The sequence below is a fragment of the Apiospora hydei genome, assembly GCF_038363865.1.
Source record: "Apiospora hydei strain CBS 114990 chromosome Unknown utg000005l_segment0_segment0, whole genome shotgun sequence".
NCBI classification, from domain to species: Eukaryota; Fungi; Ascomycota; class Sordariomycetes; order Amphisphaeriales; family Apiosporaceae; genus Apiospora; species Apiospora hydei.
Genome location: NW_027117364.1, coordinates 3,089,362 through 3,102,105, shown reverse-complemented (window position 1 = coordinate 3,102,105; position 12,744 = coordinate 3,089,362). Strand labels below are relative to the sequence as shown.

At 53.8% G+C, this 12,744-nt stretch overlaps 3 protein-coding genes across 3 annotated transcripts; 1 reads left to right on the top strand and 2 right to left on the bottom strand.

Moving 5' to 3' along the window:
• Positions 1-1,853: 1,853 nt before the first annotated feature.
• Positions 1,854-2,961, bottom strand: PG997_006408 (alkylated DNA repair protein AlkB; the record flags this gene model as incomplete). Its single annotated transcript, XM_066810723.1, has 2 exons — positions 1,854-2,623; positions 2,685-2,961. The coding sequence occupies 2 exons, from the start codon at positions 2,959-2,961 to the stop codon at positions 1,854-1,856; spliced, it is 1,047 nt and encodes a 348-aa protein (XP_066669646.1).
• A 1,134-nt stretch (positions 2,962-4,095) lies between these two features.
• Positions 4,096-5,162, top strand: PG997_006407 (CMGC/CDK/CDC2 protein kinase; the record flags this gene model as incomplete). The annotated part of the gene is made up of 2 exons (XM_066810722.1): positions 4,096-4,132; positions 4,237-5,162. 2 exons carry the CDS (start codon positions 4,096-4,098, stop codon positions 5,160-5,162), a joined length of 963 nt encoding a protein of 320 aa, XP_066669645.1.
• Positions 5,163-7,019: 1,857 nt separating this feature from the next.
• On the bottom strand, positions 7,020-9,002 carry PG997_006406 (uncharacterized protein; the record flags this gene model as incomplete). The annotated part of the gene is made up of 2 exons (XM_066810721.1): positions 7,020-8,859; positions 8,926-9,002. 2 exons carry the CDS (start codon positions 9,000-9,002, stop codon positions 7,020-7,022), a joined length of 1,917 nt encoding a protein of 638 aa, XP_066669644.1.
• Positions 9,003-12,744: the final 3,742 nt, after the last annotated feature.

Genomic DNA, 12,744 nt, shown 5'->3' with positions numbered 1-12,744 from the left:
TAGTGACCACGCTGCTTGTCCCCTCTACCGTTTCCAGATGTGCAATATCATATATGCCCCGTTCTTCCCCAGCCGTCTACCAATTTTGTTTCTCTTCCTCCCTTTCGTGTAGGTGCTAAACAGCTTCCGGATTAAAACCTCTCCGTTGATATTATCCTGTCGTACATGACCTCTTTTCCTCATAAAATCTCAACGACCAGCTACTGCTCCTGTGGGGCCGCGGTGCAATGCTCGCAGCACGAATGAGGCGTGGGGTGAATGAGGCGATTATTACATATTCCAGTATCCGACACCACCTCTCCGCATTGATGACATCGCCAGCGAGGCCCCTTGTCGCGATAATGACACACTGGAGAAGTGCAGTCGGTTGCTGTTTGGAGCACAGGATCGCCTGTCCTGCGAGGACGCGCGTTGCCGCAGAGCCCGGGTTGGCCGCTGGCTTGATCAGGGCGATCAATTGTGGCGTTGATGCAGCGATGGATATCGGTGCTGACGTGACTGCATGGGTGTTGATACAATTGCCAGTTACACATGACGGGCAAGTATGGTTTGGGTTTGCGGTATGGTTGGATGCGGCTCTGCTCGTCCGACCTCGGAAGGCGAGAGTCGTAGGTGCAGTGTTCGTTCGACAAATGACAGACAGGAGTAATAGTTGGAAGATTGAGATGAGTGTACGCGTTTTGGTGTGATACACGAGTGCAGTGATATTGAACACAGCGAGAGAGCCTCGATATTTATCCATCATGCTAGACAAAGACATCATGTTTGAGAGCATCAAACCAGAGCTAGGAACAGTCAGATCCCCTGTCATGGATTCCAAGTGATGATATTCACGAGACCCAGACCAGGGACTCCAACGCGAACGTATGCAAACAAGTCTTTAACATGAAGCATGCGTAAGAATGTATTTGCCAAGGATAGCCCCTGAGGTACTCACATCCCCCTGCTGGCGGCCTCAAGCATGATTGCTGGTGAATACTCCAGTTGGTTACTCGGCAGTTCTCCGTTCCAAGGGTCACGAAGAAAGTCTCCGGGTCGGACTTGAGGTCGTACAGAAAACCCCTTGGGTCGTACGACAACCACGGGGCACGGCCGCTGTGCTCCCTCAGTAACTCCGGCTAATACGGAACCTCCGCAGTCTTTGTGGCTACAGTAATGACAATAATGGACTTACTCATCAAGGGTATACCAGCCGCACTCGTGCAACCACCAGTAGGGCATATTTAGATGCCATTGGCAGGCGGCAGAGAAGCGGCCAGAAGGATGGACGACGTCTGGGAGCTGTTGCAGAGTGCCCAAGTGTACTCTCTGGCGATCCGAGCTGACCGAGGAGCGATGGAAGTAGTGATACTGTATGTACCCTAAGATAGGAACACGCTACGTTTGGGGACATTTTTAATAGTGTGGTCTTTGAGGAGTTCCAAGTAAGCAAACCCCCTAGGAGGGCAGAAAGCGGATATATTGTCGATGCATCGTGTTTCTCGTACAAAATGGGATTACATAAATGTAGACTCGACATGATAGTATTAGAAAGGAACAGTATACGAAGAATTTGGTGATTTATGAGGTTACCCCTGAATCCTTTGTCTCATCCTTCCCCTATTTTCAGCAATCACTGTCCGGCAAACACATCCCGTGGCTTATACAGCGAATAGTCTGCTCACTTTAAACACAAAATTGATGAGTGCAGACAGTCATAAAGACATATAACAGAGTGGTTGCTAACGGATGGTTCCGAAGCCATCGGCGTTTCATTGGGAGAGATGCAGGCATCTCTCCCATGCGATAGATAGATGGCATTTGGCTTGGTAGTTTGGGGATATCTGACTAGATTGGTCCTGGTTACCTTATTACTAGTCTCTCATCTGCCTCACGTTCAGATTGATACGCTTATTCTTCATCCAACCTTTCCACTCTTCGTATTTCCCATCCTCGGCAGGCCAGTCTGCCAAAAATTCCGGGCAAGTGCCTTTCAGTACCTTGGGCACGCCATGCCACGCGAAGCGGGAGTCCTTGGTCATATAGATGGCATCTCCCGACTTCAATCGCAGGAGGAGGTACGGTTTCCTTCCGAACTCCTTCTCGAGCTCTGCAGAACGGGCGTTGTAGTCGTTCGGCGCGATCATGAAGAGCGCGTCGCACCCCATGCTGAGACTGGCCAAGCCCTTGTCCGTCTCCTCGCTCACGTCTCGGTGCATCATCATGGTATCCCCTGGGGTGTAGAAATTGACAATGGCCGCCTGCGCCAGCGTTTCGGGAAACAGGGTCTGCAGGAGGCCGCAGATGTCGGGTGGGAACTCGGGAGGTTTCTGGCCCGGGTATACGCGGTTCGTCCAGTCGTACTGGCCGCCCAATGTGACCCAGCTCAGCTTGCGATCCAGAACTTGCTTGATGGATAGCGGCTTGTGCACATCCGGATCTTTGGGCTTGAACCTGACGTCCGAATCGCGACCAAGAGAGAAGAAGGACTTGTCTTGCGTGTCATCTCCCTCAATGTAAGGTAATTCATAATGGAGATGCAGATTGGTCTGATGAGTAGGATCACTGAGATCTCTATGCGCCATCCGCGATATAAGAGTCTTCTGGATGCCTGGGGGTATTAATGACGGTAAAATGAGTAGTCCTGGTGGCAAAGTAAGCTTCCTTCTGGGTGTAGGTTGTGGGAGGTGTGTTTGGGATGGTACCTGGAAGCATTGGGTGGAAGTAGATAGGGGCATCGGTGATGTCTGAGCTCGGCTGCCAGTCATCGCCCTCAAGACTCCGGAAAGCAGAGAGGAGTGTCTCTGATGGAATAGAGCCAGCCGACTGGAACTCTTGAAGCTTTTCTGGGATAGATAAGTCATCTATGTCTGGATGGTCCACGAAGTCGGCATGTTCTGTCCTGGAATAAGTTTTCCATGTGCCCTTCAGCTCAGGGTTGGGCTGCTCATGCGCATCGAGGGTGGTGAGATCCACAGTCATCATGGGCTGGGGTCAGTTTTCGCAATCAGAAACTGGTGTCTTTCTTCATTCGATTATCGGATTTGTATACCGACAAAATTGCCAAATTGGGCTCAGTGCACAAGCAAGAAAAGGTGTTTCGATTACTCAATGCTCCTTGAAGCGTCAATTCATACTAGTATCGTTAGATTCATTCATTAATAAACCTCCATGGGCGTGCGTGTGACGATGTGCTGGTTTGGAGGGGCAGTCAGAGCAAAGTGCGGACTTTAGATAAGATAGCAGAAGCAGAGGGTGTGGCTCACCAACTCACACAGAGGGAGCCACCGGCCAACGCGACGGCCAAGCCACAGATCGCGGTATGCATGACAGCTAAGCGCGCCAGATTTGTTTATTAATAACACTGACAACCACTCAGAACCCTGCAGAGGCCGGACTGCCAAGGCGCGCGTTTTAGTGGGCTCGACAGGTCAGGTCGGTCAAGGCCTGTTTCGCCTGTTCTGGCCTCCAGTCCAGGGTCCATCTGGTAAGTAGGTAGGCAACCAGCAGCCTAGGCACCTACCCAAGTAGTGCTGCAGTAGGTTTGGCTGGCACTAGCATCTGAACAGCACATCGAATCGGTCTGAATTCCAGAGCCTGTGGCTGTCAGCAGTGCAGCAGCAGCCAGTCAAGACGAAAAAAAAGCTACTTTGGTCTGGTCTTCTGGTTTCCGTGGTCAACAGATCAACAACAACACAACACCATCCCCAAGCCCATCCCTTCCTCTTCGTTGAAGGAGTCCAATCACTAGAGCCCCCAGTAAGTTCCATTGCGCGCGCACGATATCCAAGCCCTCCCGACGAGGCTTCTTGTTTAGTTTCCTTTTTTTACTCTTTCTCGCTCTCCTCCCGTCGCTACTTTCAGCCTTTCGATCTTGTTTCTACGGGCTGCCCCTCGTTTTCCCCCTTTGGTCCAAACACGCACTTTGGCGAATCCACCCCACCATTGATCCAGCCGAGATCAGAGTCTGTGTCGCAACCAGCCAACGAACATCTCCCGGGCTCCTCGTACTCGCGATTCCGGATTGCCTCCTCTTTGTCACAAAGTACTAGGCCACGATAGCTCTATTCGAAACCCGTCTTCTCGATCGAATTAGCGACTGCAGGTGTTGGCGCCATGGAGAACTATCAAAAGTTGGAGAAGATCGGTGAAGGTACGTAATCCTCAACCCCTGGTGCACTGCAAGCCCTTGCTTCGGTTTTCCCCTTCCATCCAGTATGCAATCTTTTTGCTGATGCATCTGCCTCCCTCCCATAGGCACCTACGGTGTGGTTTACAAAGCTCGAGACTTGCTACACGATGGGCGCATTGTCGCCCTGAAGAAGATCCGACTCGAGGCCGAGGATGAGGGTGTCCCTTCGACTGCCATCCGTGAGATCTCCCTCCTGAAGGAGATGCGGAACGACAACATCGTCCAGCTGCTCAACATTGTCCACGCCGATGGCCACAAGCTTTACCTCGTTTTCGAGTTCCTCGACCTGGATCTGAAGAAGTACATGGAGGCCCTGCCCGTGGCCGATGGTGGACGAGGCAAGGCCCTCCCCGAGGGCTCCAGCATCCAGCTGAGTCGCCTTGGCTTGGGCGATGCTATTATCAAGAAGTTCATGAGCCAATTGTGCGAGGGTGTACGATACTGCCACAGCCACCGCGTGATCCATCGCGATCTGAAGCCGCAGAACCTGCTGATCAACCGAGAGGGCAACCTCAAGCTCGCCGATTTCGGTCTCGCCCGCGCCTTTGGTGTACCTCTGCGCACATACACCCACGAGGTCGTCACCCTGTGGTACAGAGCTCCCGAGATTCTGCTGGGAGGTCGGCAATACGCGACCGGCGTCGACATGTGGTCCGTCGGCTGCATCTTCGCCGAGATGTGCACAAGGAAGCCGCTTTTCCCGGGTGACTCGGAGATTGACCAGATCTTCAAGACCTTCCGACTGCTTGGCACCCCGAACGAGGAGACCTGGCCCGGTGTCACGTCGTACCCCGACTTCAAGTCGTCCTTCCCCAAGTGGCAGCGTGACTACTCGCAGACCTTGTGCAGCAACCTCGACAAGTACGGCCTGGAACTTCTGGAGCTGACGCTGAAGTATGATCCGGCTGGCCGTATCTCTGCGAAGCAGGCCTGCAACCACCGCTACTTCGATGCTCGGCCAGCCTACGATGACGACGAAGAAGACTACTGAGCTGCGCCGACAGAAGCCTCGAAGGAAATAGGCCTACCCGCCTAACGAAAATATCCTTAGTGACTTTTCAGGATAATGGACGAATGATAGTAGAGTTGGTCGACACAAAAGCTTATCTCAGGCATCGCCTTCTGCTGTTGTAGAGGCATGTCTTAGTGGCAGTGCCCCTTGTTCCGTCGTCCACCCAAGGAGACCTGAACCCCCTCTCCCGACTGGAACTATGCGGGCACCCACAGCATGTAATGGATGGAAGGCTCTAGAGGCGTTGGGGAAACACTGGCATATTGAAGAGGTTTCTTTGGGGAGCCACAACTGAACCTGTACATGGATACATATGGCACTTCAACGCCGACTGGGCCTCTTGCTGGTTAGGACCATAGGCGGAGGTCCACGTCCTCTTGAGCGTAGACTGATCATGATTCTACACCTGGCATTGGGGGTAATAGCGAGAAAGTACTTCCCGATAGGTTGATGCTAATGACAAAAAACTTCAGATACATAAAGATTCCCCATGAGGTTCAAGACAGATATATTTAAGTCCTTTCGTGCCTCAGCCCTAAGATGTTCGCTCTCCAGACCCGTCTCCAAGAGACACATGAAGTCCTTCTAGCCCGGGCAATACATAAGAACTGGCCAGGCTGTGATGGGAATAAAACTGGTTTTCACCATCTTCATCACGAGAATCCATCATCTTAGCAGCGCCATTCTGTTGATAGGTAGTTGTGATTGAGCATGGCATCGCACCATGTCGTAGCACCCGACCGCACCCTATCTACTTGCTGTAAACTTACAAGACGATGTAAGGGTTTCCATGTGTCCCCCCAAGTAGAGCAACGAACCCGAGATCCGAGACTTATGTCTCGGCTGTGAGTTTGACCCGGAAAGGATTCTGGCCCGGGGACGTCCTACTCATCCACCGCCATTACAGGAAATGGGAAGACCCAACTGGATGGACCATCCACCTTTAGAAAGCCCATACCACAACCACATTTTATTGATTGAAGAATATGCTATTTTTACCAGTGCCTCTTCGCTTAGGGACGGAGTTGGTCACGATATTGTCTGCAGCACGTGGTGGCCCGACTCTCCCACCACTTCACCTTATGCGCCCTACATACGTCGAACTGAAATGCAACATCGCTGCTCGCCCTCAACAATACGCCGTAGAGCCACTACACATCATGAGACACAATCGTCCATTCCCTACTCGGGCTACGACTGTGTGTTCCCCAAATAAATCTGGTCTTGGGGCGAAATGCTGATGTTGAGGGCTATTTACTGTTAAGCGTTCTGGTACTGTCAGTGTTCAGGCAAGGTCACATGATGCTGGATGATACGAGCAATTCGAAATAGTGAACGATTTATATCATTATATATATCTTCTATTCCAATCCATCCTTCCAACGATGTGCGAGTGTGTCGGTGGTAGGTGGTATAAAAAATCATCAAGTCATATCCCAAATAAGGTCCTTCCTTCCCCTCCTTTTCCCTCTTGTGATATCCTTGACCAATGCCCATTTCTATAGTGAGAGAGTGTAGCGAACCGAAAAAGTGAAACATCGTTCAACATGATTAGTGTTGAGTGATGAGTGAATAAGAAAAACATTATACTATCAAGTAAAAGTAGACACAGAGAAGAAGATTTTTTTGGATTGGCTTTTCGTTTCGGGTTTCGAGTAAACCACTTTCCGCCGACACACTTATTTTCCAATGCTTTTAATCACATTCTTCCTCTGCCTTCCCATATGGCGTCTTGCGACTTGCTTTCTCTTTTTGATCGTGAAGCGTACCAATTAAGGTTTGTTTACAGCAGGAAAGCAACAGCGGCGACAACACCGGCAGCGGCAGCGGCGCCGTTCATGCGGGAAGCACCAGCGGTGACCACCGGGGAGCACTACCCGTGGGGTAGGGGGTGGAGCTGGACTTGGTCGGCGTGGGCATGGGAGTGACCGGGTAGCTGTGGAAAGTCGACTGCTGGGGCTGCTGGGGCTGGGCAGGGTAGGTGGGAGCAGGAGGCTGGACCGGGTAGCTGGAAGGCTGCTGGGGCTGCTGGGGCTGCTCAGGCTGCTCAGGCTGCTCGGGCTGCTCAGGCTGCTGGGGTTGAGCCGGGTAAGTAGGAGCCGGGGGCTGAGCCGGGTAGCTTGAAGGCTGCTCAGGCTGCTGAGGCTGAGCCGGATAGGTAGGCTGCTGAGGCTGGGCAGGGTAAGTCGACTGCTCGGGCTGCTGGGGCTGAGCCGGGTAGGTAGGCTGCTGGGGCTGAGCAGGGTAGGTAGGCTGCTGGGGCTGGGCAGGGTAGGTAGGCTGCTGAGGCTGGGCAGGGTAGGTAGGCTGCTGAGGCTGGGCAGGGTAGGTAGGCTGCTCGGGCTGCTGGGGCTGAGCAGGGTAAGAAGTAGGGTAAACCGGGATCGTGACGTTGGCGGTCGGGTAAGGAGGCAGCTTGGTGGTCAGGTAGACAGTGCCAGTGGTGGTAGCGTGGGTGGTGGACACCTCAGAAACTGGGCAGGTGGTGACCGTGGTCTGGATCTCGGTGGTAACGTAGGGCTTGGTAGTAGCCGGGCAGTCGGTCACGGTGGCAGCACACTTGGTAACCGAGTACGTCTTGGTCGAGTAGACGGTGGAGGTCGTGTAACCGGTAGGGTACTGGGGAACGGTAGGGTACTCAGGAACGGTGGTGACCGGAGTGGTGACCGGGTACGAAGTAGCCTGAGTAGAAGAGACCTCGCTGACGGGGCAGGTGGTGGTGCCGACGGAGACAGTCTCGGTGGTCACATACGGCTTGGTGGTGGCGGGGCAGTCGGTGACGGTAGCAGCGCACTTGGTCACAGAGTAGGTGGAAGTCTGGTAGATCGTAGACACGGTGTACTTGGTCTCAGGGGTGGTGACCGGGTAGCCAGGCTGACTAGGGCTGGAAACCGGGTAGCCAGGTGCTGTGGTGTTGTAAGACTTGGTGGAAGTGCTGGACAGCGAGCTGGCAGAGTAGCTGGGTGTCTGGACGGGGTAGCCAGGCTTGCTTGAGGTGGTGGACTCAACGGCCGTGCTGGACACTGAGTAGACGGGCTTGGAAGAGCTGGACACGCTGCTAGCGGAGTAGCTGGGGGTCTCAACAGGGTATCCAGGCTTGGAGGATGTAGTCACGACAGACGAGCTGCTCAGCGACGAGACGGAGTAAACCGGGGCCGACGAGGTGGTCGACTCAACGGGAGCAGTGCTGCTCAAGGAGGTGACGGAGTACACTGGGGCCGACGAGGTGGTCGACTCAATAGGGGCGGTGCTGCTCAGGGAGGAGACAGGGTAGCCCGGGGCCGACGAGGTGGTCGACTCAATAGGGGCGGTGCTGGACACGGAGTAGACCGGGGCCGAGGACGTGGTCGACTCAACATAAGTGCTGGTCAACGACGTGACGGAGTAGACCGGGGCAGTCGACGTAGTCTCAACAGCAGTGCTGGTAGAGTAGCTGGGGGCCACAACAGGGTACTCGGGCTTAGTCGAGGTGGTCTCGACAACGGAGGTGCTGCTGATGGGCGACGCGGGGTAGTCAGGCTGAGCCGGAGTGGTCTCAACAACGGAAGTGCTGCTGATGGGGGCCACGGGGTAGTCAGGCTGGGCCGAGGTCGTGGGCTGCTCGACGACAGGGTAGTCGGGCTGAGCCGAGGTCGTGGGCTGCTGGACCGTCGGGTATGTCGGGTTCACGACAGGGCTATCACGGCATGTTAGTATCGCAAAACTCTTGACTTGTTTGCAAGTCGGGATGCTGGTGACTTACTAGCCGCGCTTGATGGGGTTGGCAGCCGCCAGGCCGGTGAGGGCCAGGGCGCCGAGGGCGAAACGGGCAGTCGACATTGCTTGGATTAGATTATAGATATTAGTCGAACAAGGTTTCGAGAGCGAACGTATTAGTGTCGAGTTGTGTAAGTAACAGGACAGCCTTAACGACGAGACGTGCGACCAGATAAGCGAGTGACTGGTGGCTGCTGCTGGTGATTGTCGGGAGCAACTGAGGAGCGTGGGTTGTACGGCTTCTGTTGAACGGCGGCAGAACGCAGCTCTTATATCAAAAGGAACCACTGGATCGCCCCCCGGCATGCCTTTTTCTTGTGGGCTGATGCTGCGGAGCCAACCTCTTCCAATGATGACAGGAGTGGACTTGGGATGCTCCGAAGAGCTCCATCCCAGTCCTCATCACGAATGGAGAGCATCGAACGTCAGCGACTGCGTGAGCTGCGCGAAGTACTGTACAGAGCTGTTCGTTGCCCAATCGTCCGTCCAGGCTACCCCTGTCAGTGGAGCGGCAGGGGTCGTATGGATTCCTTGGAGGCGCGTATCGCCAATGAGCGATTGTGAAGGGGGGCCGATGTTCTTCTTGCCAACCTTGTTTACTGCAAGAACCCGATCGTCCGGACCAGCCCCGTCCCTTACCGGGCATGGCCCACCGTTGGACAAAACGGCCGCGGTGCAGAATAGCAAGACGCCGCAGCTAGTCCGCCTTGGGCATGGCTCGCCTAGGCTGAGCCAGCGTTTATGCGGAATGATTGGGTGACGAGCACCGGCCCACTCGGGCTCGTGTATGCAAGTAAATACATAGCGACTGGCGAGCAGACACTAGCAGCTCGTGAAAGGCCTTTTTCCCACCACGGCTGGTTAATAATAGCGACAATAGCGACACCACCACTTTCCGCTTCAGGCACCTTCTGGGCGATACGAACCTGACCAGAACCTGACCAGCTTCTGCCTGACATCACTCGTTTCCTGCCCTTTCCCGCCCATTGCCATACGAGCCCATCGGTATTGGGAAAGGCTGGGGGAGCGAGATGGCCGACGATGCTGGCGGGGTAATCTACACATCTGCACCCAATTTCCAATTTCCGGGCACGTCAGCATCCCCTCCCTCCAAGCAATCAAGCATTCGTCGCCCTGTCAGCGACTACCCCTGCCAACTCTCTCTGGGTCTGCCGCTGGAGCCATGTCAACATACTGCGGTCGCGGAGAAAGGCCCTTCTAGAATTTCGTTTGTGAGGAGAATTTTGAAGAGATTTCCACAGGGACTGTGTATTGATCATCATATTTCCTGGTGAGCTGTCTGCTGTCCTGTCGCCTCTGTCTTCCTGATAGACTTCAGAGTCTGTAAATAGACATGTCCTTTTGGGACCGCTCTTCAATCCAGGAACGGTCTGCTTTGCTCTACTAGTAGAGCCGAAGAGAGGAGCAGCCTAAGCCTGGTGATGTTGTGTAGCGTATGGATCGGCGTGTCCTATGTGCCGGTCTCGCGAATGCCTTCCCAGTCTTTTCGTACCACGTAGCTTCCCCAAGCGTAAGCCTAGCAGGAACGCCGCCATGCTTCCATGAGGCAATTGAATGCCCTGTCTTGTATTGTATTGTCCTGTCTTGTCCTGCCCGCTACACGTACGTGACGTAGCGAAGGTGGTAGCGTGGGTGGGCCGTTGTTGTTGTTGGCTTGGGCAGAAGGCTTTGGGGCTGTCTATTTTGTGTTGGTGACTGTCGAGCGATGCGAGCGATGCCAGGTTTTGCGAGCAAAGGCCACCCACCGCCCCACTGCGGCTCCGCGGAATGGGCGAAAATAGCGGGCACACACAAGGCCACAGGGCCACAGGGCCACAGGCAGCTCGCGAAAAAACCCACTGCGTCTTGCACAACCGAGCACAACTAGCAGGCTAGAAGGCTACCAACACCGCTAGTCAACGTCAACCTTGGGCTAAACGTGGCCGCGATGCCCACAGCGGAATGGCCGGTCGACCCGACACCAGGAGATACGAGAGAGCGCTTTTTGACCACACCCAACAAGGATCGCGATGGGCGACCATTTCTTCAACCCATCGAACCATCATCCCGCTGTATGTCTCGCTGTCAAGCGCAGCTTACAGAAGTGCTTCTCTCCTCCCTCCTTCCTCCTTCTACTCTGGGCTCCCGAGCTGCTCCTTCGTCCCGCCGTACGAGCGCAGATCCTTTACGTAACCTGCTAGAAATTACACGCATTACACGCATCTATCTCCGAAATTTGATCTGCCTGCTTATCTACATGTCTTAGTCAATGGCAATCGAGCCGTTCCAAAACGCGATTCAGGCACCGGCAAGTCTGGTCGGACGGATATAGCGCGACCGATGCGAGCCCTACTAGCCAGCACCGGTGGCTGCTGCTAAGCAGCAGGGACCACATATATATATTGTATTTCCGAGCTAGGATGCTTCTAGTTTCTTTGTCAGACAGGCCAACTCGGCCAGAAACCTATTATCAATCGGGAGAAATGAAAATCGCACTGCAGATTTTGCAAATAAGCAAGAGATTGTGGGCAGGTGTGTCGTCATATCCTGAGCGAATTGGCCGCATCCGGCAGAGCTCTCTTAGCTCTCTTAGTTCCCTCGGCCACCTCCACCCCCCGAGACTTGTCAGCCTGTCCCGATCGGCTTGTCGGCTCAACTGTAGGTATTTGTTACATATTTGCTGCGATCCTTCTAGTTCTTTCTCCAAAGCAATAATGTGGAAAGAAGAGAAGATGGATCGTCGTATTCGCTACCAGCCGAAAGGAAAGTGCAGGCGCTTTGATGCCTGGCTGGCCTAGCTGGCCTTGCTGAAAGCACATGCAAACCCAAGTGCCCAGGTTTTTTGGCAGCTCTCTTCAGGGGTCAGGCCTGCACCGACAAGGGGAGCAAAAGCACCAGTCCTTCGGTACGGCACCGGGGAGATAAGGATAAGTGGACTGCTCAGCAGCAATACGACTTTTACTCGTTTGCTTTATTGAATCTTAAACGCTACCCGCAAGAATAAGGCGCTGTTTTCTCTAGTCGTCGGTCAAGCAGGCTGGCATCCCTCACCTTCGGCCCCTAAGGGAGGATGTCAGCAGATCGCCATAAGTCCTGTCTGCTAAGTCAACAGCAACTCGCTCCCTTTGGCTGCACGGCAGCTACGGAAATTAAATCGACGCCACAGTCAGTAATGCCGGCGGCCGTTTGGCCGCCTTTTTACGAGAGGTCGCATTGCAGGAAAAGTGGTAGGGGAAAGGCTGACAAGCTGAGTGAGCACGGATGAGCCACCACAAAGCACGCACGCAATTGCGGCACGGCGGTGAGGAATCGTAAAGGATGGTACAAATCCGGCTTTCCCCTATCGTATTCTTAGTCATACTCACATCATGGCTCCTTTGATTCCTCCATGGACTTGTTCCGATGCCTCGGTTGACGTGTCGATCATATATCCATCTAATTTCCAATAAGGCGCCAACAAAAGATTTTCCCCGTAGAGTCAATGATCTATACATAGAATGAGGAAGATCGCAGAAAGTCGTTCGTTCGCCCTGGCAACCAGGACGCGTGGAGAGACTGCTATGTAAGCAAAAGTTGGCCCGATCCTGGCATCAAGTTACCAAGAGTTGGAATACTAGTACGAGTGGCTGTATGTCTCTCGCCAGCTTGCTTTATTTTCGGTAACCGAATGTATTGAAAGGAATCCTGCCCCGACACCGCCCACGCATACGAGAATATGATATATCAGGAGGCTTGCAGAAAACATGCAAGAGTCGTTCTCATTTGCAACTAAGAACCCTGGTCTCAACAGCCAAGTAAACAAAGA